The following is a 22,871-nucleotide window of genomic DNA, read 5'->3' on the forward strand; positions in this document are numbered from 1 at the left end:
TTACCACAAGCATAGGTGGCGTAAAGTGACAGACAGAAAGTGACTCTCTCGGTGCTAGAGGTCGGAGGTCTACAGCGGGTTTTCCAGACATGACGAGGCTGTCATTTCAGAGAAGCACACATGCTTGTCCTTACCCGTGCCCCTCTCCTGTGCCTCCCCTTCCTTGGGATTTCCCTGAGCCAGCCAGACAACCCCGAGACACAGGCGCATCTCTGAAGCCCTGAGTTGGTACATCTGTGAAGACACTTCTCACACACTCCATGAATTAGGACAAGAACATCTCTGAGAAACAAGGGAAGCCATTACTGTGTGTGCCGCACCAGCCCCTTTCCAGAAGAGGGATGCTGAAAACACAGCTTCTTACAACCTGTGAAGAGGTGTCTGGACTCACTGCCGATTAACGAGATGTTTGCCCATGCTCTAGGTCTAAGGAACAAACCCTGTCACCTCCGCAGACCTCCGTGCTGGGGACCAACAGCTATTTTAGGGTGATTCAGGATACGTAGTGGAATTAAGTCAGAGGCATGCAGACCTCTTGACTGTACAGAAAGAGGTGCCACGGAGGCGATGAAGCCTCCTCGGGGTCAGTGAACATTCGTGCATGGCTCTCACCGAGACATTTCTGCTCTATCTATGAAGAAAAAGGAAGAGATGGGCTGCTCAAAACCTGTGAGAAGCCCTCCCCTGTAAAGCCCAAGGCTGCAACTTTCTCCTTTGGGAAGATGTAGACTCCAGACAATTGCCTGAGATATTCATCACCCTCCCCTGAGCTGAAAGGAAATGAAGAGTAATAATAATGACTTTTTAATTATGCCTGTGAGGTTACACAGGAAAGCACAGACAGCACAGAGCTCGTGCTTGGGAGAACTGGTCCAGTGGTTAGTGGTCCGGGTGAGTTCCATTCCTCACAGTCACCTTGGGATAGCATACTTCCTGCCAGCTGTCATTCAGCAGGGCGAGGAGGCTGGATCTTAAAGCTTCCCTCAGAGAATGGCAGGGTAGTGCTGGATAAACATCTCTGCCCACACATAAAGCTGGGTTAATATCCGGGTCTGAGGTCACACAGGTCTAATCTGCTTCTCCAGGGCCAGAAGGACTTGTGGGTTTGGAATGCTTGCACCTACTTGTTGAGATGAGACTCACAAGCCAATGTGACAGTTATTTCTACTTTATATATACCTTGTTCACATAAGCTGACAACAACTTTACGCCATTTTGATAATTTCATTCAGAAAGTTTCATGGCTGGGTAATGGTGGCACATTCTTTTAATCTCAGCACATGGAGGAGAGAGGCAGGAGGATCTCTGTGGTTTGAGGGTAGCCTGTTCTACAGGGTGAGTTCCAAAACAGCCAGAGCTACACAGAGAAACCCTGTCTTGAAAAATCATTTCACAATGAGGATTTATTTACTTGCCAACACCCAAACAGTTTTGGCTTGGAGATTTAGGGGTTAGGGGTCTTTGCTAAGCAGAACCAGGAATGAACCGGAAGCTGGTTTGCCTGCATCTGATACCCTACTAGCTGTTCCTTCCTGTTCTTTAGAAGGGACACACACACAGAGGGGAGGGTATAGCAAGCAGAATTTGCACAGTGACCGCATTTAAACAAGCAAGGCCTTGTGGGCCAGAGGGCCAGGCAGGCCTCAAGAAGGCTGTGCTGGGTAGATTAAGCTCTGGTCAATAAAGGGAGGGCTGATGGGCACCAAATGAGGGAAATACCACAGCACGGAATCATGGGGACCCTCATCTTTGTCAGAGAGAGGGGGGGACCTTGATAGAAGGAATGATGTGGAAAGATGGCACGGCCACTCCTCAGCTCTTACAATCCAGACTAGGATGCTTGCACTGTCTGTGTGGCTCCCGGTGTGTCTGGAGAGATTTGGCCTCGGAAACATGGCAGCCAGACCTGGGAGTTGGAAGGAGAAGGGTTGTAAGACATTGCACGCCTTACTGTACCAACCATCTGGGGGATGCAGGAGCTTGGTGAAGCAGCCAAGTACAAGGCTTCCCTTGAGCAGTCCCCAGAAGTGAACTGTTGCTCTTTTGAGTTGTGTTTCCTTGATAGCCCTTGAGACCAGGAGTGAAGGCTTGGGAATACAGTGTGGAGAAAGACCATGTTGGCCTCACAAGACCACCCACCCCAGCAAATCTACAACACCTTTCCCAGACCTGTCCTTCACCCAGTGCCACAGCGCCCATTCCCACCTCCAGGCGATCGCCACCGTTCCCAATCGGCACTACAGACATGTGAAATAGACTTGTGCTTCAGTCCACAAACATTACAAATGATGTGATGGCTAGGCATTGGGAATAAGGCCCAAGTCATCTTCACAGAGCTTCACGGACATGTAGGAGGCTCACTGGCGAGTGCAGTATATACAGGGGAACCTGGGGGGCACCGCTGAGCCCAACCAAGGCAATAGAGTCAGGGTAAACAAAGGCAAGGATAAGAACTTGCTGGAATGCTGAGTACTGGTCAGGCTGGAAGGGAAGCGAGTGGTTCAGAAGATGTCCAGGTGGGCCATAGTATTGGGATCGGGTACAGGACTGTGGCCATCAGGCTAGGGAATCTTTGATTCCAGTATGAAAGATGCCAGCTGAGTAGATGGTCCCTGAAGGAGCAGGAGCCACTTAGGACAGATGCTGAGGACAGGTGAGGGTAGAGCCTGTGAGGTAGGCAGGCAGGGATGGCCTAGCCTGGAGCCACTGTTTAGGACCAACTCCAAGGCTTCCCAGGGAGGGAGGCGGGCAAGGAGGCGGGCTTCCTTGCTAACCCGTCTAGCTTGTCACCCTTCCCTCACCCTAGTATCACACTTCTGGCCAAAGCCTCGTGAGGTCATCCATGAAAACAGCACCAGTTTTTATATAAAGAAGAGGAATGTAACTGCAGAGTAGCTCACACCTCCATTCCAGCACTTGGGGAGGTGGAAGCAAGAGAACTGCTATTATGTGTGGCCAGCCTGGACCCCATCAGGAGACCATATGGCAAAACCCATGACTAGGGTCTGGGGACATAGCTCGGCAGTTAGGAGTGTGTACTGCTTTTATAGAGAACCCAGTTCACAACAGCCCCAACTCCAGCTTCAGGGAGCTCTGATGCCCTGACCTCAGGGGGCACCTGCACACACATGTACACACCCACACAATACATATAATTAAAACATAGAATATATCTTTAAAAATGTTTAAAATACCTAGATAGGAAGATGAGTAATATAAAAATAAGTTCAGTTGCTGTGTGGGGTAGCTCATGCCTACAGCCTCAGAACTGGAGAAATTAGGCAAGAAGATTGGAGTTCTAGGGCCAGCCTGGGCTATGCAGTGAGACATTATACTCCCCCTCTGGAAAACTGTCTCCACTAAAGCAGCAAGAAACTTAATTGTGTGACATGGTTGTTTTGAAGCCAAGTAAGGTCACAGTGGGTGTCAGTAAAAACATACAGCCATCAGTGTAGGCCACTTGCTCAAACTGACCAGGTTTATAACACAGGAGGCCAGCCTTGCCCCCAGGGCTAAAGTGTGTCTGTTCAGCAGAGTCCCGTGCCTTTGGTAGCATTCACAGCCACAGGGTCTGTGTGTTCCGGTGTTCCCTCTGGTGGCCCATCGGCTTCCTCGGGCAGCTGTGGGGCTTGCCCATCCTCCGTGCACACATGCACACATCTCAGCCCATGGTTTCACTTCCGCTGCCGAGCTGTCTGCCATTGTGTCCTTCTGCAATCCATATCCTTCCTCATTCCATGTTCATTGTCTCACCATCCTATCTGTGACAGATGCTTTCTGCAGGATTCCGTGTTCACTCTGTGTTGTCCCCCACCACCCGCCCCCAAAGTTCAAGAGCCTAGGTTTGGAAGACCCTGTCTTGTGATATAGCATCCCATCCCTAACAGCCACTGAACTCTGCTTCTGTCGTCCATAGCTGCTGACGTTTTGGGTTTGGTTTTTAATCTGCATCCACAGTTCACACTGACACGCTGGCTGCAAGCTCAGTTAACATTCACAACTAGAGAGCGTATTGGCTGAAGGCTCCCTTTCCTAATACCCTGGTAAATTTCCTTTTGCCCAGGGACTTTGCTTATGTGGCAAGAGACAAAGACACGAGAATTCTGAAATGCCATGTGTTTCGATGTGACACACCAGCAAAAGCCATTGCCACAAGTCTCCACGAAATCTGTTCCAAGGTAGGATGGATCGGGGCCCGGACAGAGTCTACCTCCCTGTTCCCTCTTACCGCCTGAGCAGATAGGACAGTCAGGAAGGCAGGAGTGCTGCCTGAGAAACCTAACTCAGGGGAAAGCAGGCAGGTGGTGCTCGCCCGTGTCATTAACATGTAGTGGTCCTTCAAGGTCTAGGGCATCGGTAACAGATCCATCAGGGTAACCCACTTACATCCTCGGATGCCCGAGATCCTCACAAGATGGTGGGGTATTTGTGGGTAACTGATGCTTTCTTCCTATGTATGCCAGGTCACCTCTAAGTTGCCTACCTGGAGAAATGATTTTCCAGCCTTGCAATAAAAATCTTGGGCTGGGATTGAAAGTGAGTTACTTATAAGACAGCTGGTGACCAGGCTTCCTTCCATTCCCAAATCCACACCGTTCTATAACTCTCTTGTTGAGAACCAAAGCAAACATACACTAAAGAGTGTGATGCCTACACACAGTGACCGCTAGTGTCCCTCATGGAAGGGAGACTGCCTGGGAGACTCGGAGAATATGGATGTTAGCGACTGACATTTCTGAGCCCTCTGGATTCATTTAATACTCATTTAGTCCACACAACTGCTCTTTGACATGAATTCAGGGAAAGGAATGAGACCCAGAAGGGAAGCTCACTTATGCAAGGTCACAGCTGATGAGGGCAGTGCTGGGATTCGAACCATGCTCTGTCTCCAGATCTCTGACAAGGGTATCAAAAGTCAGCGTGGGCCAGCAGCAGGAAAGTTAATCTCTGCTCCCTGAGCACAGGGGACCTGAACGTCCACAAGGCGAATGCTGGGTTTTGAGCAGAGGGGAGAACCAGCAGACGGAAGAAGGGAGCTCTAAGCACTTAAGAGAACAGCTGCTCTACGGAGATGCTCTTATTCCTGGGAAGGAAGGTGTCTGAAGTGAAAGTAATGCAGAGACTGGCAGGGAAAGAAGGCAGGAAGCGACACTAGTTTAAATCCCAGTGGAGTGGGCTTTACTGTCAGGGCTGGCCGGTGACACGGGGTCTATAACCGTGTACCCAAGCTGCACTTTCATTTGATGTCTAGATTATGGCTGAACGGAAGAATGCCAAAGCCCTGGCCTGCAGCTCCTTACAGGAGAGGACCAATATGAGTCTCGATGTCCCTTTGCAAGGTATGTCTGTGGCCACTACAACTTCAACTGTGACTAACTCCAACTCCTCCTCCTCCCCCCTCCTCCCTCCTCCTTCTCTTCCTCCCCCTTCCCTTCCCCCTCCTCCTTCTCTTCCTTAACTTCCCCCTCCCCCCTCTCTCCCCCCCTTACTCCTCCCCCCCTTACTCCTCCCCTTCTTCTCTCTTCTCCTTCCCCTCCTCCTCCCCTTCCCCCTCTTCCTCTTCCTCCTCACCCTCCTCCTCTGCAGCTGTGGCCAGCCTGGCAAAACAGCAGCGTTGTGAGGCTTCTCAAGGGCTGGAGAGATGGCATGAGTTACTCTTACAGAATACCCAGGTTCCACCCCCATGACTACTCCTGGAACTCTGTATGTAGGGCATCTATTACCCTCTTCTGGCTTCCCCAGTCACCATGTGCCCGTGGTACACATATGCAAATTAGCAAACGCTTCATACATATTAAATATGTGTGCCTTAAAACTGGGCACAGTGGCCCCCAACCTAGAATTCGATCTCTAGAACTTGGGAGGTAGAAGCAAAACAGGAGCCAGCCTGGGTGCTGTGTGCCTGGGTGGTGGAGGGGAAGCTGAGTGGGTGCTCCAGGCCCTCCAAAGGACAGCGTCACTTTGTCAGTAGTATTAAACACAAAGGGCACTTGTTTTGTGTTTCCGTTGAACAATTAAAGACTATTGTCAGTGGAGTTTTTTGTTTTGTTTTTGCTTTTTTAACTCATGTATAGCCCTGGGGTAAGGACTCATGAGTTTAAAAATATGTAGGTTCATAGCCAGGGGACTACATTATTTCCCACGTGTTTTCGATTGTACCCTTTGTGATTAATCTTTCTTTGGGCACCAGACACACCTAATACACAGAGCACAAAAAGCTATTTCTTAGCACACGAAAGACTTCCATAGCTGATCTTTGCCTTCCAAAGCATTTCACTGTGAAAGAGAGGTCTGTAGGGTTTAGACTGATAAGACCCCTCCGTCTGGGTGGCCATCTGGGAGTGCCGACGCCAAGAGCACTGCTGGTTTTCACTGTCTCCTGAACTACTGAGAAACACGCTGTTTTTGTTCCCTGTAGTAGATTTTCCAACACCAAAGACGGAGCTGGTGCAGAAGTTCCACGTGCAGTACCTGGGCATGTTACCTGTAGACCGACCTGTCGGTAGGTAAAACTTTGCAAGCCTCCCAAGTATGAGAGCCATTTGTTCCCCATGTGGGCGAGGCCACTGTGTCAGTCCTCTCTGCATCTTTGATCCATGCTTCTGTGGTATCACCATCTGGACACTGTCCTGATCACATGACCAGGGGAAGAAAAGCTAGCCTGATTGGACATGTGACCCAGGACACAGGGACTCTAAGGGGACCTCTTTGAATTTCCTGTTCTCCCAGCATTCGAGAGCTGAGCAGCCCAGGACTGCAGGGTGCCCTCTGTTCTCCAGTGAGCTTCCAGCTTTGGGGCAGGCTCCTGCCTCCGTTCTTAACAACTAAGGACAGGAAGGAAACTGATGGAGCCACTGTCTGTACTCTAGAACAGAGGTGGAATCTCCAGGGTTCAGGTCCCATCCCAGTGGCAGACACTGACTGGCTCCATTTACTCAAGCTCACAAGGGCCTGGAGCTGTAGTGTCTGCCTGTCTGGAAGAGGCCATGGAGAAATCAGAGCCCCTTGCTCCACTGGGCACAGGGCAAAAGGATCTCTGGGAAGCAGCCCAGCAGTTCCTCAAAGGGTTAAAGGTTGCAACCTTTGACCCAGCAGTTCTGCCGCTATACAGAACCCACGAAAGTAGAAGCATCATCCCCCCAAAACTACAAAAACATTCATAGTAACATTATACATGACAGACTGGAAAGTAAAGGCACTCCCAGTGCCCATTGCCTGACTAATGGACAAACGAATTAATACTTTCTGAGAATGGAATTTCATATGACAAGGGAAAAAAGTTAAAAATTACTGAAACATGCCAGAGCATGCATGACCCTTGAAAACACTGAGATAAATAAGTCACCCTTAAAATAAAGTCCTTTGTCGGAGATTCTCTACATGAATGCTAAAAATAGGTATGCCCCTAGACATAGTAAGGGTTGCTTTGAGGTTAGGCTGTGGGGAACATGGAGAGTGGTCTCTAAAAGTTACAGGGCTAATGAAAATCTTCTAAAGTTGATCTGGTAACTACCAGTCGTTACTGAAAACGACTGGGTGAGATACATACTTTAAAAAGAGTGAATTCCGTGTGAGTTACATCACAAGTCACTTGTTATTTCTAGGCAAGATAGCTAAGTGGGTAAAGGAGCTTTCGGCCAAGCTCGCCAGCATGAGTTCAACCCTCAGACCCCAAATAGTAGAAGGAGAGAACTGACTCTCAAAAGTTTTCCTCTGACATACACACACATGCAATGTCATGTAAACTCACACACACACACACACACACACACACACACACACACACACACACCACACTTACCACAATAAACAGATTTAATTTATTTAAACTTGTTTGTTCTACAACTAGCAAAGGAGTCCACTGGGCAGCATGTAGTGTGTCTGTAAAGGGGCCACCAACCTCGGCCTGGCAAAATGTCAAATGTGATGGAGGAGGATTTGGCACTCAGGAAGATGCTGGCTTCTGTTGGCTCTCCATCCCCAGGCGCTCAAAGGCAACACCCTGTAGCGGGGGAATCTTTGGGGCAGGGTTAGGTTGAGGTACCATGGTCTCACAGACAGGACCCACTGGAACACTGCCATGTGCATGCCCCGCCCCCCCATGTGTATGCACATCCATCCGCACGCACTGGATCCCTGGAGATGCCCAGGAGTCTCTATTAGAAACACTGGCTTCTTTCTTCTGAGCACACAAGAATAGCGATAAGGCAGCCCGATACCAGGGACAGCCTGCATGTGGCTGCGGCCGAGCAACTGGACCCATATTAGAGTGGATTTTCAATCATCCTTTCTGTCTGTAGGCATGGACACCCTGAACAGTGCCATAGAGAATCTTATGACGTCATCCAGCAAGGAGGACTGGCCTTCGGTGAACATGAACGTGGCCGATGCCACTGTGACAGTCATCAATGAAAAGGTGGGGACCTGGAGAAGGGACAGGCTACAGGGAGGTTTAGGGTACAGCGCCCTTTCCTAAGACTCAGAAACTGAGTCAAAGCTAGGCTTCTTGGGGTTTGTACTGCCATGTAATTAAAGTGGCCTGTGTTTATAGAAGATTCGGGGCTTTGTCTGCATCTAATGGTGCCTTCCTCAGGACCGGATCCTTCCATCCTGATACCCCGATCCTGTCTTCCTCATTTGCTTCAGAGGTTGACTCCGCTTGAGGAGATCATGTAGCACTAGATACGGCTTACCTTAGATCTTGGTTTTGTTATTAGGGTCCAGTGTGGATTGGTCCACGCTGTCCAGGGTTGGGTGCAAATGCTGCTTCTGGTAGGGAAGCCCAGTGACTTCTAAGTTATGGGGAAGAGGTCATTGGTCATCCTGACAGGCCAGCATTAGCATCAACTCAGACTATCCCATCGTGGTGACTGAACAAATTCACTTCTCTAAGCTCATATTGGAGGCCCAGGACCAAGGTTTAAATCCAAGCAGTCTGACTCCAGCCTACTTTACAGAGATCACGAAGCGCTATGGAAAGACCTCAGGTCATTAGCATCCCCCAGCTTCTGCCCCTTCACCCTGTAGCAGTGGGCAGAATTCTCCCCAGCCTGCCTGCCTCTCTGCTCGAGCTGGGTGGTATCCACTCCTACAGCACGATGCTGGGCCCTTTCCCACTGCAGTGTCCTGGCTAGTGCTTCCCACCCTCTTCCTCCCCCTCCTCTATCTCCCTCCCTACTGCTCCCTCCTCCCTCCACTCACCCCTTTGTCCCATCGCCCAAATTCCTAGTCCTGCATTTCTTCCCCAAACCTCCTGACTTCTCCAACCAGAGCAGTCTGCCTATGAAATGTGTCTCATTCCTGAATACTTAACAAGTCAGGGTGTTAGGATTTGAAAGCCGGTACTCTGGCTCTGCGTGCCAACTCACAAATTGCCGGTGGCTGCCGCAGTGGGTGTCAGCTATGAAATGAATTCCACACACATCTTCATCCCGCCCTGTGTGGAGAAGTAGGAGGCGTGGAGATTGGGCAAATGTTTCGATTAGGCAGCATCTTGTCGTCCACGGTGTTAGACGTAATTTGGTGCACCGTTTCGCTTGAGTAAAAAAAACTATGGAGAGAGACTTGAGAATCTTTTTCTCCTGGGCCCTCAAGGTTCACCTGAACAAAGAGGCCTTGAGCCACTGGGTGACCTGCAGTGGGCCATTTGTGGAAGTCTATGACAGCAAGCGTTCGTTCCGTTGCCCCAGGATGTGAGGATGTGGGATTGGCTGGAGAGAATGGACACACATCCCAGTTCCCAGCAGCAGGGTCATTCACAGTGAGATCAGACACCAGGACACACCCATGGCAGTGGTGGCCTCACGGGTCGCTTAAGCCAAGATCTGCCTTTCTGCCGAGATGGAGGTCCTGCTGGGCTGGGTTCTACAGGGTGTCTAGGGTGTGAAGTTTTTGCTGACAGCTGCCTGGCTTCCCAGAGAGCATGGGTGCGCTGACCGATGTCTCTCACAGAATGAAGAGGAGATCTTGGTGGAATGTCGGGTGCGCTTTCTGTCCTTCATGGGCGTTGGGAAGGACGTCCATACGTTTGCCTTCATCATGGACACTGGGAACCAGCGCTTTGAGTGCCACGTGTTCTGGTGTGAGCCTAATGCAGCCAATGTGTCGGAAGCTGTCCAGGCTGCCTGCATGGTGAGTGAGCCCGTCCCGTGTGTGCAAACCCACCCGCCCCGCCACCTGCATGGTGAGTGAGCCTGTCCCGTGTGTACAGACCCACCCTGCCCCGCCGCCTGCATGGTGAGTGACCCATCCCGTGTGTACAGACGCACCCGCCCCGCCTCTTCTACACGCTGTAAATCAGAGCAGAAGCCCTTACTTAAGAGGATAAAGTGTAACTCCTAAAACCCTGGACTTTATAGCACTCTCATTTTTGTGGGTAGAGTTCCTTATGACCAGCAGAGCACATCTCAGGAGACAGGGCCCTGTAAAGAGCCAATAAGATTTAAGGGTCACCTATTCTGCACTTCAAATTAATTTTAGTACATGACCAAGAAGTGCTGGTCATGTGTGCTATCAAAGCCTACCTTCAACTCAGGCTTAAAAAAATAGTAATTAACAAGTCGATTTTATTTCCCGTGGTTGTTTTCAGCACATTGATAGTATTTATGATTTACCTCTTAATCTGTACAGCAACCCTATCCAGTAGTTGGGGTTTTTGTTGGTTTGTGAGGTAAGAGACTGGACACATCATCAGTAAGTGGCAAACGGGGTGAACCCCACGCTGCTGGGCTGGGTGCTTTACAGTGAATCTGATTCGAGACAAAGACGTCTCTTCATTGAGCAGATGTGCTCTGGGTACTGTTCATAGCACCCACTGAACACCTTAATGGTCAGAGCAAAGGCAGGCACCAGAGCCAGAGCCCAGGGTACCATCCAGCGACAGTGGTGTGGGTCAGTGGAGCTGGCGGGAGCGACAGTGTCTTGCTTTTGGAGCTTTTGGGGCTCAGGTTTGGTGTTTTGAGATAAAGTCTCACGGTAGCCCAGGCTGGCCTGGAACTCACTGTCTAGGTTCGACTGGCTTCAAACGCAGCAGTCCCATGCCTCAGCCTTCCAAGCAATGGGGCTATAAGCAAGTGCCCATATTTGGGTTTTAAAACTGTAGGCCTTTGAAAGGGACGAACATCTTTCTGCTGACCTTTCCTAGTGAGGGTGGGTGAAATAATGGCTTGAGGTGTAGAGTGAAGAGACAAGGTTTGTCAGCAGGAGGCAGTGAGCTGATGGGGTACCTCCTAACATGGGGTGGCAGAGTCCCCTCTGCTGTGCCCATGGGCTGCACAGACCCTAGAAAGCCCAAGTGTGACCCCTGAATTCAGGAGCTCAGATACAGTGGGAGAGACTGACTTGAACTCCAGAAATCCCACAGTAGTGTGGAAAGAGCTATAAACGGAAGGAGGAGACTGCGCTAGACAGAGACGGGATTAGACAAGGAGAGAAGCGCTCTGAAAGTGAGCACAAAAGAAGTCTGTCAAGGGGTTGTCTAAGGTACGACACTGGCTTGGCTACTTTAGGATGGGGCCAATCTGCACGCTTTAAGGGAATCCACATAGATCGAAATGACATTTATGTGAATGACAGACCACACATGAGACAATGTGGTTTCATGAGAGTATAGTGGCTTTGAAAAGTATCTACTGCCAGAGTGTGTTTGAGTTTTGTGTGTGTGTGTGTGTGTGTGTGTGTGTGCATTTGTTGTTTTTTATGTCTTTGCAATCTTCCAGTCCTTTCTGTAAAGGTTTGCCCCACCCTGGCAGACCCTCTCCACAAAGCCTTCCCTCCTCTTACCTCTACTGCTGGCCTCCACTGCACCCCCTGCTTCCCTCTTATCTCCCCTCCCCTCGCTGTTTTCTTGGTGTCTTTTCCTTCTCAACAGACCCTGGGCTCACTTCTCCTTGCATAGTCCAAAGAATCACAAATCATACCAAAGCCAGTCGCCCTACCACCACCAGAATGAGTTCTGAATCCAGACACGAAAGCGACATCTGGTGTCGTTTTGTACGTTTCGTACATTCTGGCTGCTTTTCCTAAATCCCTGACTTAGTTATCGTTGCCTTCCCAGAGGGAAGGACATTTGTGGCCATTTGTTTCCTCAGAAGTAGACAGTCAATCTGGTATTTAAAGGCATTCATCGTGGCACCAATTCTCAAGCAGACAAGGAAGGAAGGGGGATTCATGATTTTTAATTTAAGTGTTGGCAAAAGGTCAAAATGCTTATTTTAAAATGTTTACATGTGGGCGTGGGAGTGGAGGGAGGGCAGAGATAAACGGAATAGGGAAAGAGCAGATTGGCTTTCGGGTGTCTGTTGAGGCCAGTGAGATGGCTCGGCAGGTAAAGGCACTCGTCACCAAACCTGATGAGCTCATTTTGAGTCCTGGAACCTTTTAGAAAAGACCCAAGTCCTATAAGTTGTTCCCTGACTTTCATATGTGTTCTGTGACACAAGGTATACATACACACACACACACACACACACACACACACACACACACCCCATACTCAGACACACACACACCATACTCAGACACACACATACACACACATATACATTCACTCACACCATATACACACATACATATATATACACATACATATACATACACTCACACATACACACACACTCCTTTTTTCATCTCTAATACACTATAGACCTGAGGGGGAAGAGAGGGGAAGAAGAGAGACCTGGAGTTCACACCCCATCTGTTTCCCACTCACTGGTTCATGGCTAGAGGGATATTTTCTCTAAGTGCTGTGGATCTGGGATTCTAAGTCTGGATGTCAAGGAGCAGGCCTGAGGGAAGGGGGGCAAGGGGGGAGAGCTGGAGAGAGGGGAAGGGGAGGAAAGCAGTGGAGAGGGGAAGGGGAAAAGAGCAGGGGAGGGGAGGAGGAGAAAGGGGAAGGGAAGAGGTGCAGGGGAGGGGAACAGGGGGAGCAGGGGAGAGAAGCAGGGGGGAGCTGGGAGAGGGGCAGGGTGGAGGAGCAGGGGGGAGCCAGGGAGGGAAGCTGAGGTGAACCTGGGAATCAGGTGTAGACCGGTTAGGAAGGAGGGAGGTGGGAGGAAGGGCTGCAGGAGATCAACAAGAGCTGTTTCAGTGGAGCAAAAGCCTAGGTATTTTACAAAGTTGAAATGCAGCATAACAGATGGTTCGGGCCTAAAATGGCTGGCTTTCGCTCTTAATTATACGTTTTAAATGCTAATGACAGTTAGCTAATTAGTTTTACCAGCGGCTACAGTTTTGTTTTTTCCAAACTCCAGGATTCATTTTTCTGCTTGGAAACATTTTTTTTAATAATAAAAAAATGTTATTAATGCGAGCAGCTGGAGTAGCTCCAGCAGTGTGGTACGAGGAGACTCTCGGGTGCAGTCAGACTCCCACCGCACTCTGAGTGCAGCCCTCCCAGTGCAGCACGCCCTCCTTCATGCAGAGCCACCCTCCATCCCGAGCACGCGTACATGGACTCCCAGTCTGAGGTACAGCAGTACACACTCCTGGGAACTTGCTTTTAAGGCGTAATTTGCAGCTGTGTCGTATAGACCCGAGTGAAGACACTTTAGTGAAATTTAAAATCAGAGGGGGATTCTTTATGAACTTCATCAGTTATGTGTAATTTTGATTCACTCCATACACACAGAACCACTCTTTGAAATTTCAAGTCTAGGGTTCAATGTCACCACACCTGCGTGATAATAAATTTATACTCTAGAAGTGTGTGCTTGGTGATATAGCCTTAGCAAGGTCCCTGTACAGGCAGACGTGGGAAGCCATCTTTCCTTATTGGGTGAAGGAGCCAGTTATCTGGGGATACGGGAGGTCATGGAAACCAAATGTCCATCTTTCATGGGCTGTTTGTGCGCTTGAGGGAGGAGCAGGTGTAAGGAGCCTGGTGACATTTAACTGACTTTGGAAAATGAGCTCTCGGTTGGTTCGTTTTAGATCAGAAGGAAATAAAAAAACTCGTTCTTTTCATCTAACTTTGAAGAACTACTTAAAATAAGTGGGCTACTTATTTTAGTATATTTTTATGTATCTTAATGTATATTTAATGTGTGTGTATTGTATGTATGTATGTGTGTATGTGTATATGTATGTGTATATATATATGTATGTGTTTGTATTTATGTGTATGTATGTTTATATGTGTATGTATGTTTGTGTGTGTGTGTGTGTGTGTGTGTGTGTGTGTGTGTGTGTGTGTGTGTGTACATGGCATGTGCACGGTCTCCACACATGGAGATCCGTGAACAAACAGCTCTGGGAAGTCCTGTCCCTCTGCTGTGGGTTCCTGGGGTCAAACTCGAGTTGATGGGTTTCAACGCCAAATGCCTTTACCTGCTGAGCCGTCTCACCAGGCCTATGTCACTGTTTTTGTGCAGGCTAGATGTGCCCGTGTTGCCAGTGCCCATGAAGATTTTTTTAAAATCTGTTAGAGTTCACACCTGACCATAAAAATAGACACTGAACTCTCAATGCAACATTTTCTACTGAAGTAGGAAAGGTGGACTAAGAGGTGTTGCCAGGCCTGCCTCGGGCTTTATACAGTGTGCTTTATAATTCTCATCCACCGTTTAGTCCGTGAAGCGGAGGGTGGAAGAGCTCGCACCTGTAGTACGTGTCTGGTGAAAACTTCAGTTAGCGCTCCTGTGTACTAGCGCTTTTCATGTGGTGAACCCTGAGTGGGAAGAGCAAAACGTCCCACACTGAAGAGGAAAGGAGTCTGGACTGTGATGTGCTCTGTGCACATACGGTGGCTGGAATCAGTCTTCCCCCACACGGTGTAATGGTAGTTTTGGTGTATGTGTGGAGGTGGGGCTGTCATAGTAGTAGTAGTGGAGATGAAAATAGTAGCCATAGTAACAGTGGTGGTGCTGGTGGTGATGATGGTGCTGGTGGTGACGGTGGTGGTAATGGTGTTGGTTGTGGTGGTGGTGGTGGTGGTGGTGGTGGTGGTGATGATAAACTGGTAGTAAGTGGTGGTGGTGTTAGGTGCTGGTGCTGGTGGCGGTGGTGAACTAGGCCATTAACTTTTGAGCGTCAACATGTTGGTAGTGAATCACAAGCACAACCACCAAGAAGAAACATCACCTAAATTGCCGCTTGCCTCTTCCCTTCCAGCTGCGATATCAGAAGTGCTTGGTAGCCAGGCCACCTTCACAGAAAGTCCGCCCCCCACCCCCGCCAGCCGATTCAGTGACCCGGAGAGTCACGACCAATGTGAAGCGAGGGGTCTTATCTCTCATTGACACTTTGAAACAGAAGCGGCCTGTCACAGAGACACCCTAGCAGCCCGGGACGCGGGGAGTCTGTCACTGTTTCCTGAGGATCGAGTAGCTACACTAAAGAAGCCCACGCCTGGCCTTCCACTCAGTTGCTGATGCTTTGTCTCCAGAGAATTTATCTTTAACCAGACAGTGTTAGACAAGCATGTGACCTCGTCTTGCCGCCATCATGTGATATGAAAAGAAGCATGATTTTTTTTCCTGTAAGTTACATCATGAGCAGTGGAAGGTTTTCTTCTCGTTGTAAATATTGTGAACAGGACTTCCAGCGCACACACCGAAGAATGCGGCCACACCCTTCCTAGACAACTAACACGTGTCCTTGGATGAACGGTGCCCAAGTTTGTTTTGCTGTCCTCTTGACTGGATCTGTCACAAGCCACCTTGGGGTCCCTCGGCACTTTGCCCCGATTTCAGCTTTTAAGACATTTGGATCCTGAGTAACAGATACCATTGAATTGCTGTAAAAGTAGGGTGATGAGCTCGGGTTTCAGTCTTTCCTAACAGCGAGCCTGTTGGACAAAACTCGCAGCTGGCGTTGGTACAGACACCAGCCACCCGTTTTCCTCGGCGAGCTCTCTGACGCGTGGACACCGGCTCACGTCTACAGCTGTTTGGGGTGCTGGGCAAAGGAGAACTTTAAAATTGATAGAAAACTAAAATTGAGGAATTAAAATCAAGCAAAAAAAAATAGCCTTTCTTTTCAGATGGTTCTTTTCAGGTGGTTTTCAGACTGGTTATTTTAAAAAAAGAGATTAACAGAGTCACGATGCATTCGGGATGGAACGTATTTCAAACTTCTGCCTTACATTGTACAATGCAGCTAGAGAATTAAAGTGTACTATGCCATTCTCTCTACCCACACCTGAAAAGTGAAATATTCCTACAGTTTCCACCCCTAGTTTGATACCGAGCTAATATGCAATTTAGAGCTGAGGAAATGTTCTTTATGTCTCTGTCGCACACTAGATTATTTTCCACCTGCACTGCGTGGTTCTTGTTAGTTCTCTTCCTGGAGACAAGTGTGTGCTCCTGGAATCCCCTCGCTGCCCCAACCTCCCTCTGTGCTCCTATGTCCAGGAAGCTGTCTGTCCATCATATACTGTCCATGGCAACGAGTTTTAAGTTGTCATTCTCCTGAATTTACGTGTTTAATGTTAGAAATGTGTTAAGACCTGACTAGAAGATGTGTTTTTAAACTTCTGTTTTCCCATTTTACTTTCAAAGATTTAATTTTTTTTCCTATCAGAGCAAAATATACTCAGAAATGATGGGTTTCCTGACAGTGTCTCCCATGTATCAGTTTCCTGCCTCTTTTTTATGTAGCTAAGGAACCTAACCGTAAGCACATACAACTTTAGACTCTCTTGGCCTTGTTGTTTAAAAGGTCATCTTACTTGTGTTGTTTATGTTTAATGTCAGAACCAATATCCAGTTATAAAATAGTGCTTTTTTTTTTAACCTTGCTCTGTACCTGTCAGAACAGTCTGCACAGTGTGATCACGTTTGAGCCTTACATGGTAGGAAAGGCACTAAACAAACTGAAGGAATGAGAACACAGGGCACCAAAAGCTAAAGAAGTGGCTTAGGATGCCACCGAAGTCCATGAGAGCCGGGATCACGACCCACATCTCGAAACTTTTACCACATTTTATCTCCTCCCTGCAATCAGGAGGACCCTTCACAAATGGCTCTGGGGCCATGCAGAGAACAGAAGTACAGTCAGGCGACCTCAGAGTTCCCGAGTGAATTAGGAAAGTGTCCACTTTATCTACCCAGCGGCACTTACTGTAAGACCATTGTCTTTTCTCGGTCCAGGACTGTGTTCCTCAAATGTGTCACAGAGGAAGAATATCTGTCCTCAGCAGCCTGGTCCCATCTCAGACTTCCCCGAGATCATTACCTGTGGTAGGAACATTCCCACCTGTGGCCCTCACCAGTGCAGATTGTGGTGGGGTGACAGGCGGTGGGAGGTGGAGAAGCTGGATTGTCCACCGGCGTCCTGACTTTACAGGAAAAGCAATGTTGCTTGAGAAGGGGTTATGCTTGGTGCCGGCTTGCACGCTAGCTGAAGTAACGGGTGCCATCTGAGACTTTCTGCATACCGGAAACCTTACTGTGCCAGAGAAAAACCGTTTAGAATCCGTCCTCGTGGTCTCTTACTTTGATCTGTTTCTTCTCCACAGCAGAAGGTTTTAGAGCACGCAGCTTCAAAACTCTGAAGAGTCCACGTTTCTATAGGCGGTCTCACCCAAACCCCTTTGGTTTTTTTTTTTAAGAAATGTCTGTTTGTTTTCAGGATCAAGAAGACTGAGCTAGCTTTAAAGAGCAAACCGATTTATATATGCAATTTTAAGATGCAGTTAAGATGAATGATAGCCTTTTGCAAGTGAAATGCTTTTACTGCACATTTTCTGTTTTGGGAATAGCTTTGTGTTCTAAGTGCAGGTTGATTTTTTTTTTTGTAAAATTATGTTAAACAATATGTTCAGATCCTTTCTGCCATGGCCAAAAAAGTATGTATGGAAGTGTGTTTGTATCCGTCTGTGAGAGGAGGCCGATGTTTTACCTGAGGTCTTTGTGATACTTCGGTTATCTATGCATTCTTTCTCTGTGATTCGGTAAACAGGCGGCCATGTTCACAATGCCTTGTGTGTCTTATCTTTTTCTTTTTTTAAATTAACCTGTTAAATACAGCTTGAAATATTTTTATTTTATTTATTCTGTTTTTACTGAAATATACTGCATTCCTGTGTTACTGTACTATCTTTGCTGGGTATGATGTCTGTGTATCCAGGTCTCACTTAAGTAACCCAGTGAACTCTACGTCATCTAGAAAGTGGTTCTGTAACGATTGGCAGTCACATGGTTCTGTAACAGTTGGCAGTCACATCTCTGTTGGAATATGTAGGAAAGAAGTTAACCCTTAAAGTTCTTTTTATTTTTTACAAGCAGCTAGACAGATGTGCCCTCACCACCTATCCGCATGCTCCTTGGAAGCGTTGAGGGGGCAGCCGACATGCCGTCTGGCAGAGAACTTTACTTTGTAGACAAAGGCACTGTGGGGCATCATTTTTATACCCTTCTCAACACGCGTGATTTCATCCAAAATACACACACAGAGCCACACGCCTTTGTTTCCACCTGGATTTAAGGCCACCCCTAGCCAATTAGAGCCACTGTTTTGTCTGTCTGTCTGTCCTACTGCATGAAGGGACATTAGACCCATTTCCATTAAAGCAAATTCTTGGTGATAACTGTTGGCAGTGCTACTTTTATTGTTTTAATCCACATTAGGGGTTTAAGAAGGACACATAACAAACTATTCAAAACTGGACCTCTTAACTTGTAGCCCCAAACTCCCCTTAATGTGTGGTATATTCAATTTGTGAGCATTTCAACACAAGACTTCAGAAGCCACATGTCTCCCTGACATTAGCACAATTTAATGAAACTGAAAGCTCTCTAGTCGGCCCGGTTTAACCTAATATCTGACGTGTTTATAGCCAGTAAGAGAGTAATTGGGCTTGTTTCGGCATACTGGTGGTATGGCCCAGTGGTATAGCTCTTACACCACCTGTGCAGGGATCGGAGTTTAGCCCCTGGAGAGGACAGGAGGAGAGGTTGGCACTTCAAGGCTGTGAAGACATCTCCAGGCGGCCACATCGGCCGCTTCCTCCTGAGAGGACATCTCATTTCTTTGCGTTGCCGTTTGCTGTGGACCACGTTTACACGTTTACATGTAAAATGTCGTGGGAATAAATGTAGCTGCATAAAAGCATTCTCGTTGATCTGATAGCCAGGCCACATATATAAGAAACACATACAAATTTAGTGTCTCTTCGGTAATTTTATTTTTTGTATTCTTACTTCAAATTAAACTTTTTTTTTAAAAATCACTTTAGTAATGTAAGGTACTGCTTTCATTAGAGTTTATGGTCTCCCATTTGTTAAAAATTAGGATGTAGTTATTTTTATACTTTATGTCAGTAAAGTGAGGTGGCATTCTGAACACAGAAACCCGTCTTATCGGCAGCTGGAATTTTTTGCTAAGCAACTTTTAGGGTTAAGGTATTTCAACACACACACATGCATGCACACACACAAAGTCTGCCTTTCATTCTTAGAAGACTGAGGAGCAGAGATGGGAGCCCTTAAATCCAAAATGAAAGTCAATCACTAGACGGTCAATTGGGTCTGTTTTAACTCTGACATTCAGGGGACAAATAATTAAAAATGTGTACCCAAGTTTTGTTCATTTGCTGTGTTGGGTTGTCTGGTCTTTGAGATGGGTCTCATAATATAACCCAGATTGGCCTTGAACTGATGGCAATCCTCCTGCCCCAGCCTCCTGGGATTATAATGTGTGCCCCCCACCCCCCACCTTCTCTTACGCTATTAAAGACAACTCTCAATGGACAACATTTCATCCTGCTTTTGGGGTTTATACTGGTAAATAGTTTCAGGTAAAAAAACACGAATTTATTTGGGCAAGACTCTGGGTTCAACCCCCAGCACCACAAAGTAAATAAAACTATGAGTAGTTACTGCAGCATTTGAATGCTATCATTTGATGATTTCTTTTATTTTGCCAACACTTTAAGAAGATCAAGAAGTTGAAATGCCAGTTAAAACAGTGTGGTCAGCGGTCTTCACTAGAGTTCTCTTAGGTTGCTTTTATCCTGTTTTTCTTCTTACTTTATCAGGAAATTATTGATCCTGTCCTCCCTAGAAGAGTCCTAAAGAAGAGCAGAGTCTCCATGAATGTGCAAAGAGAAGACTGATTTAGTGCAACATACATAGTAGGAGATACCCAAGTGGTGACAGGAACCATGTGCTGCTAGAGATTAGAAAATACCCTGAACCTCTTCGGAGCAAAGAGTTAGCCCAGAAAGTAGAATGAGAGTGAAGGTTTTTGGCCTGAGCTCCCATGGGATGAAATGGCAGCTCCTCTCTGAACAGTAGTAGGTTAGGCTGCACCCCAAGACACACCCTTTAAAGAGATTCGAGGTTCGTGTCTTGGGAAGGAGCAGTGCGGGCTTGTGGTTTAGAAAGCTGGGGATGGGAAGTAGTACCCGGAACACGCTGAGCAGGGGCCCAGTCAGGATCCTACTGTGCAGCTCTTGGCTAGACGAACTGGGAACCCTTGTGTCTGCCTCCTACGTCCTGTGCTTTTCAAGAATCAACTAGCAAAAACGCCCCAGAATATAAACATAAACCTCTTGAAGTACAAAACTCATTTTCTTCACTCAGATTTTAATGAAAATATAAATCGTTAGCTAAAATAAAACTACTATGAAAACCAAACCCATCAAGCCTCTGTCCTTCCCACCTCAAGTGAGACAAAAAGGCCCCCCGGAGCTGAGGCCGACTCCGGTCTACTGCAGTCCTGCTACCTGAATGGGGCGTTTAGAACTCAGAAATCTATGCAGTTGGATAAGAGCTTTACATTCAAACTCTAAATGTGTCTGGATTTAAAAAAAAAAAAGAATTGTAATCATAACTTTATTTAATGTCAAACAATTTCTGTTGCCATGATGAAAAAAAATCGGACCCAGAAATGATAATCATGTCAGTATTACTAGGCAATGGTGAGTATCACTAAGAGTAGTTGACGTTTGATGTAATTAGCACAGTGCTACAGTATATTCTAATAATGTACCAGAAATGAGTCACCAAGGTCAGATCCCTGTGTGCCACTGGAATGACCTGTGTGGGATTCGGCTGTGCCACCTGATCTCAGCACAGAGTCAGAAACCTGAGTTCCTTAAATGATATGTCACTTCTATTCTACAGCTCAGAATCCTTAGGTGGGAACGTGCTCCCTGTCCCTTCTCCAACAAAATTTGGCATAAACAGAAGGGAGGGATTGTCATGCTCAGTCTGCTCGGGATTATGGAGCGTCTCCAGAAACCTTTCTTTTCTTCTGAATGAACATCTGGACTGTGCACATCTGGCACTTGGGGTTTCCTGTGCTTCCTACTCCACTCAAAGGTCAGTCTACTAGAGAGCCTCCTGGCATGCCCTGTCTCGGGAGCAGGGGGATGCTTGCAGAAAAGGCCTCAACTGGGATTCAGGAGGTTTCAGCTACAGCAACTGCCCGGCTAAGGCATGGTCTCGGCTTCCTGGCTAGAGCTGGAGCAGGCTGGAAAGAACAGCATTTATCTCAGGACTCTACCAAGCCCCTCAGTGAAGTCTGCAAGTCAGCCTACTGGCAGGGATCCTGGGTTCCCTTCAGGTAAGACAGCCATGCTCCGCCCACACTTCAAACCTCCCCAGAGTGAGACAAGGCTTAACAGCTGATCTGGTCTGCAACTGGACTTCCTGAAAGAGCTTATTAGCGCTGAGCTGAGGAAGCCTTAGCTTTGCTCACTCAGCCCCTCCAGTGTTACCCTCATCTGTCCTCATTCTCTCTCCAAATGTTCTATTGCATTGGAGGGTACTAAGTGACCAAAAGCACCAGTATCTTATGTAACAGTGTCTAAACGTGGACAAAGCCCAGCCACCCTGTCACGAGGGCCACACAGTCAGAGCCATGGTCTAGGATGCCTGACGAAGGAGGAAGGTACGCTCTCCTTAGCCTTCTCCTTTCTTCTGGACATTGATGTAAGATGGCTGGGCACACCAACCTTTGATCCAATGAAGCGGTAATAAAAATGGGTGCCTGGCATCTGAAACCTGGGTCCCTGGGGGCTCGAGAATGGGAACGTCACTGGAGGCAGAATGATTTCAACCGGTTTCAGAGGAATCCCTTTGCCTTCTGGCCGAGGTCTCCCAAAGCTTCCCGCCTTTTCTGACGGCCTGGTGGTCCTCACCAGTGGGGTCGATAAAGGCTTGCTGGGCTTTCTGATCTGGGAGGAGGCAGCCACTTGAGGCACGGGTTTTGCAGGGAGAGGCGTTTTCACTGCACTGGCTTTGCTTTCTCGATGCAGGAACTCAGTGATTTTCATTTGGATGCTGTTATCGGCGCCAGTCACTGACGAATGGTCGTGAGCCAGGTCCGCCTGGGGAGGGGCTTTGGGCAGTGGGGCTTTTGCTTTTTTCCTTTTCTTGTCCCGTTTGAGTGTCTTCCCAACCTCAACCCCATCCAGTAGACCTTTGGCCGCCGCCCGGGCCAGAACATCTTTCACTGACACTGTCTCGGATGGGTCCCGCTGCAATGAAAGCAGGCAGTTGTTAGTGTAGGAGGGGTCATCATTGCTGTGCAAAGTGTAAATATGTCAGTGATTTGGTGGAAATTAAAACATATTAAAGTAAGTGATTTTTAGGCCTTAGTTCCTAATATAACTCAGAAGCCCCGGCAAATAACTTTTTCTTGGTTCAACTTCCCCATCTACAAACCTCACAAGAACCCAAGAGTCTATGTTAGGGTAGGGAAGAACACTAGACAGTTGGTGGACTTCTGGGAGAGATGGGAGCGGAGGGCAAGCCCAGGAGGGACACTGAGGGGATCGTGGAGAGCGGAGACATTTTGCCACACAGCATGATCCAGATCTTGCTCTTCAGCTGCTCCTGAAATACAATCGAGCCACTGTCAAGTGGTCCCGAAGTGGGTTCCCATGATGGGGGTTGGTTATTTTCAATTCCAAAGTATGTCAT

At 47.8% G+C, this 22,871-nt stretch overlaps 2 protein-coding genes across 57 annotated transcripts in view; one reads left to right on the top strand and one right to left on the bottom strand.

Moving 5' to 3' along the window:
- Apbb2 (amyloid beta precursor protein binding family B member 2) overlaps nucleotides 1-19,171 on the top strand; it is a 382,955-nt gene extending 363,784 nt beyond the window's left edge. For 35 of the 50 annotated variants that reach the window (XR_015636597.1, XR_015636595.1, XR_015636591.1 and 32 more), the window contains 6 exons: nucleotides 4,064-4,178; nucleotides 5,252-5,339; nucleotides 6,419-6,502; nucleotides 8,301-8,416; nucleotides 9,952-10,131; nucleotides 15,109-19,171. Coding sequence is in view for 33 of the 50 variants with exons in the window: in XM_087583035.1 (XP_087439161.1) it covers nucleotides 4,064-4,178; nucleotides 5,252-5,339; nucleotides 6,419-6,502; nucleotides 8,301-8,416; nucleotides 9,952-10,131; nucleotides 15,109-15,276 (751 nt within the window). In the remaining 17 variants the exon portion in view is untranslated. 50 annotated transcript variants of the gene reach the window in all.
- Nucleotides 19,172-19,827: 656 nt separating this feature from the next.
- The window catches only part of Nsun7 (NOP2/Sun RNA methyltransferase family member 7), a 62,600-nt gene continuing 59,556 nt past the window's right edge, over nucleotides 19,828-22,871 (bottom strand). For 2 of the 7 annotated variants that reach the window (XM_087583065.1, XM_087583066.1), the window contains exons 12-13: nucleotides 21,898-22,426; nucleotides 19,828-20,000 (exon numbers count right to left, since the gene is read on the bottom strand). In XM_087583065.1, the coding sequence (XP_087439191.1) occupies nucleotides 19,975-20,000; nucleotides 21,898-22,426 (555 nt within the window). In that variant the 3' untranslated portion in view covers nucleotides 19,828-19,974. 7 annotated transcript variants of the gene reach the window in all.

Source organism: Rattus norvegicus, chromosome 14 (assembly GCF_021556685.1).
Source record: "Rattus norvegicus strain SHRSP/BbbUtx chromosome 14, alternate assembly SHRSP_T2T, whole genome shotgun sequence".
In the NCBI taxonomy this organism is placed as follows: domain Eukaryota; kingdom Metazoa; phylum Chordata; class Mammalia; order Rodentia; family Muridae; genus Rattus; species Rattus norvegicus.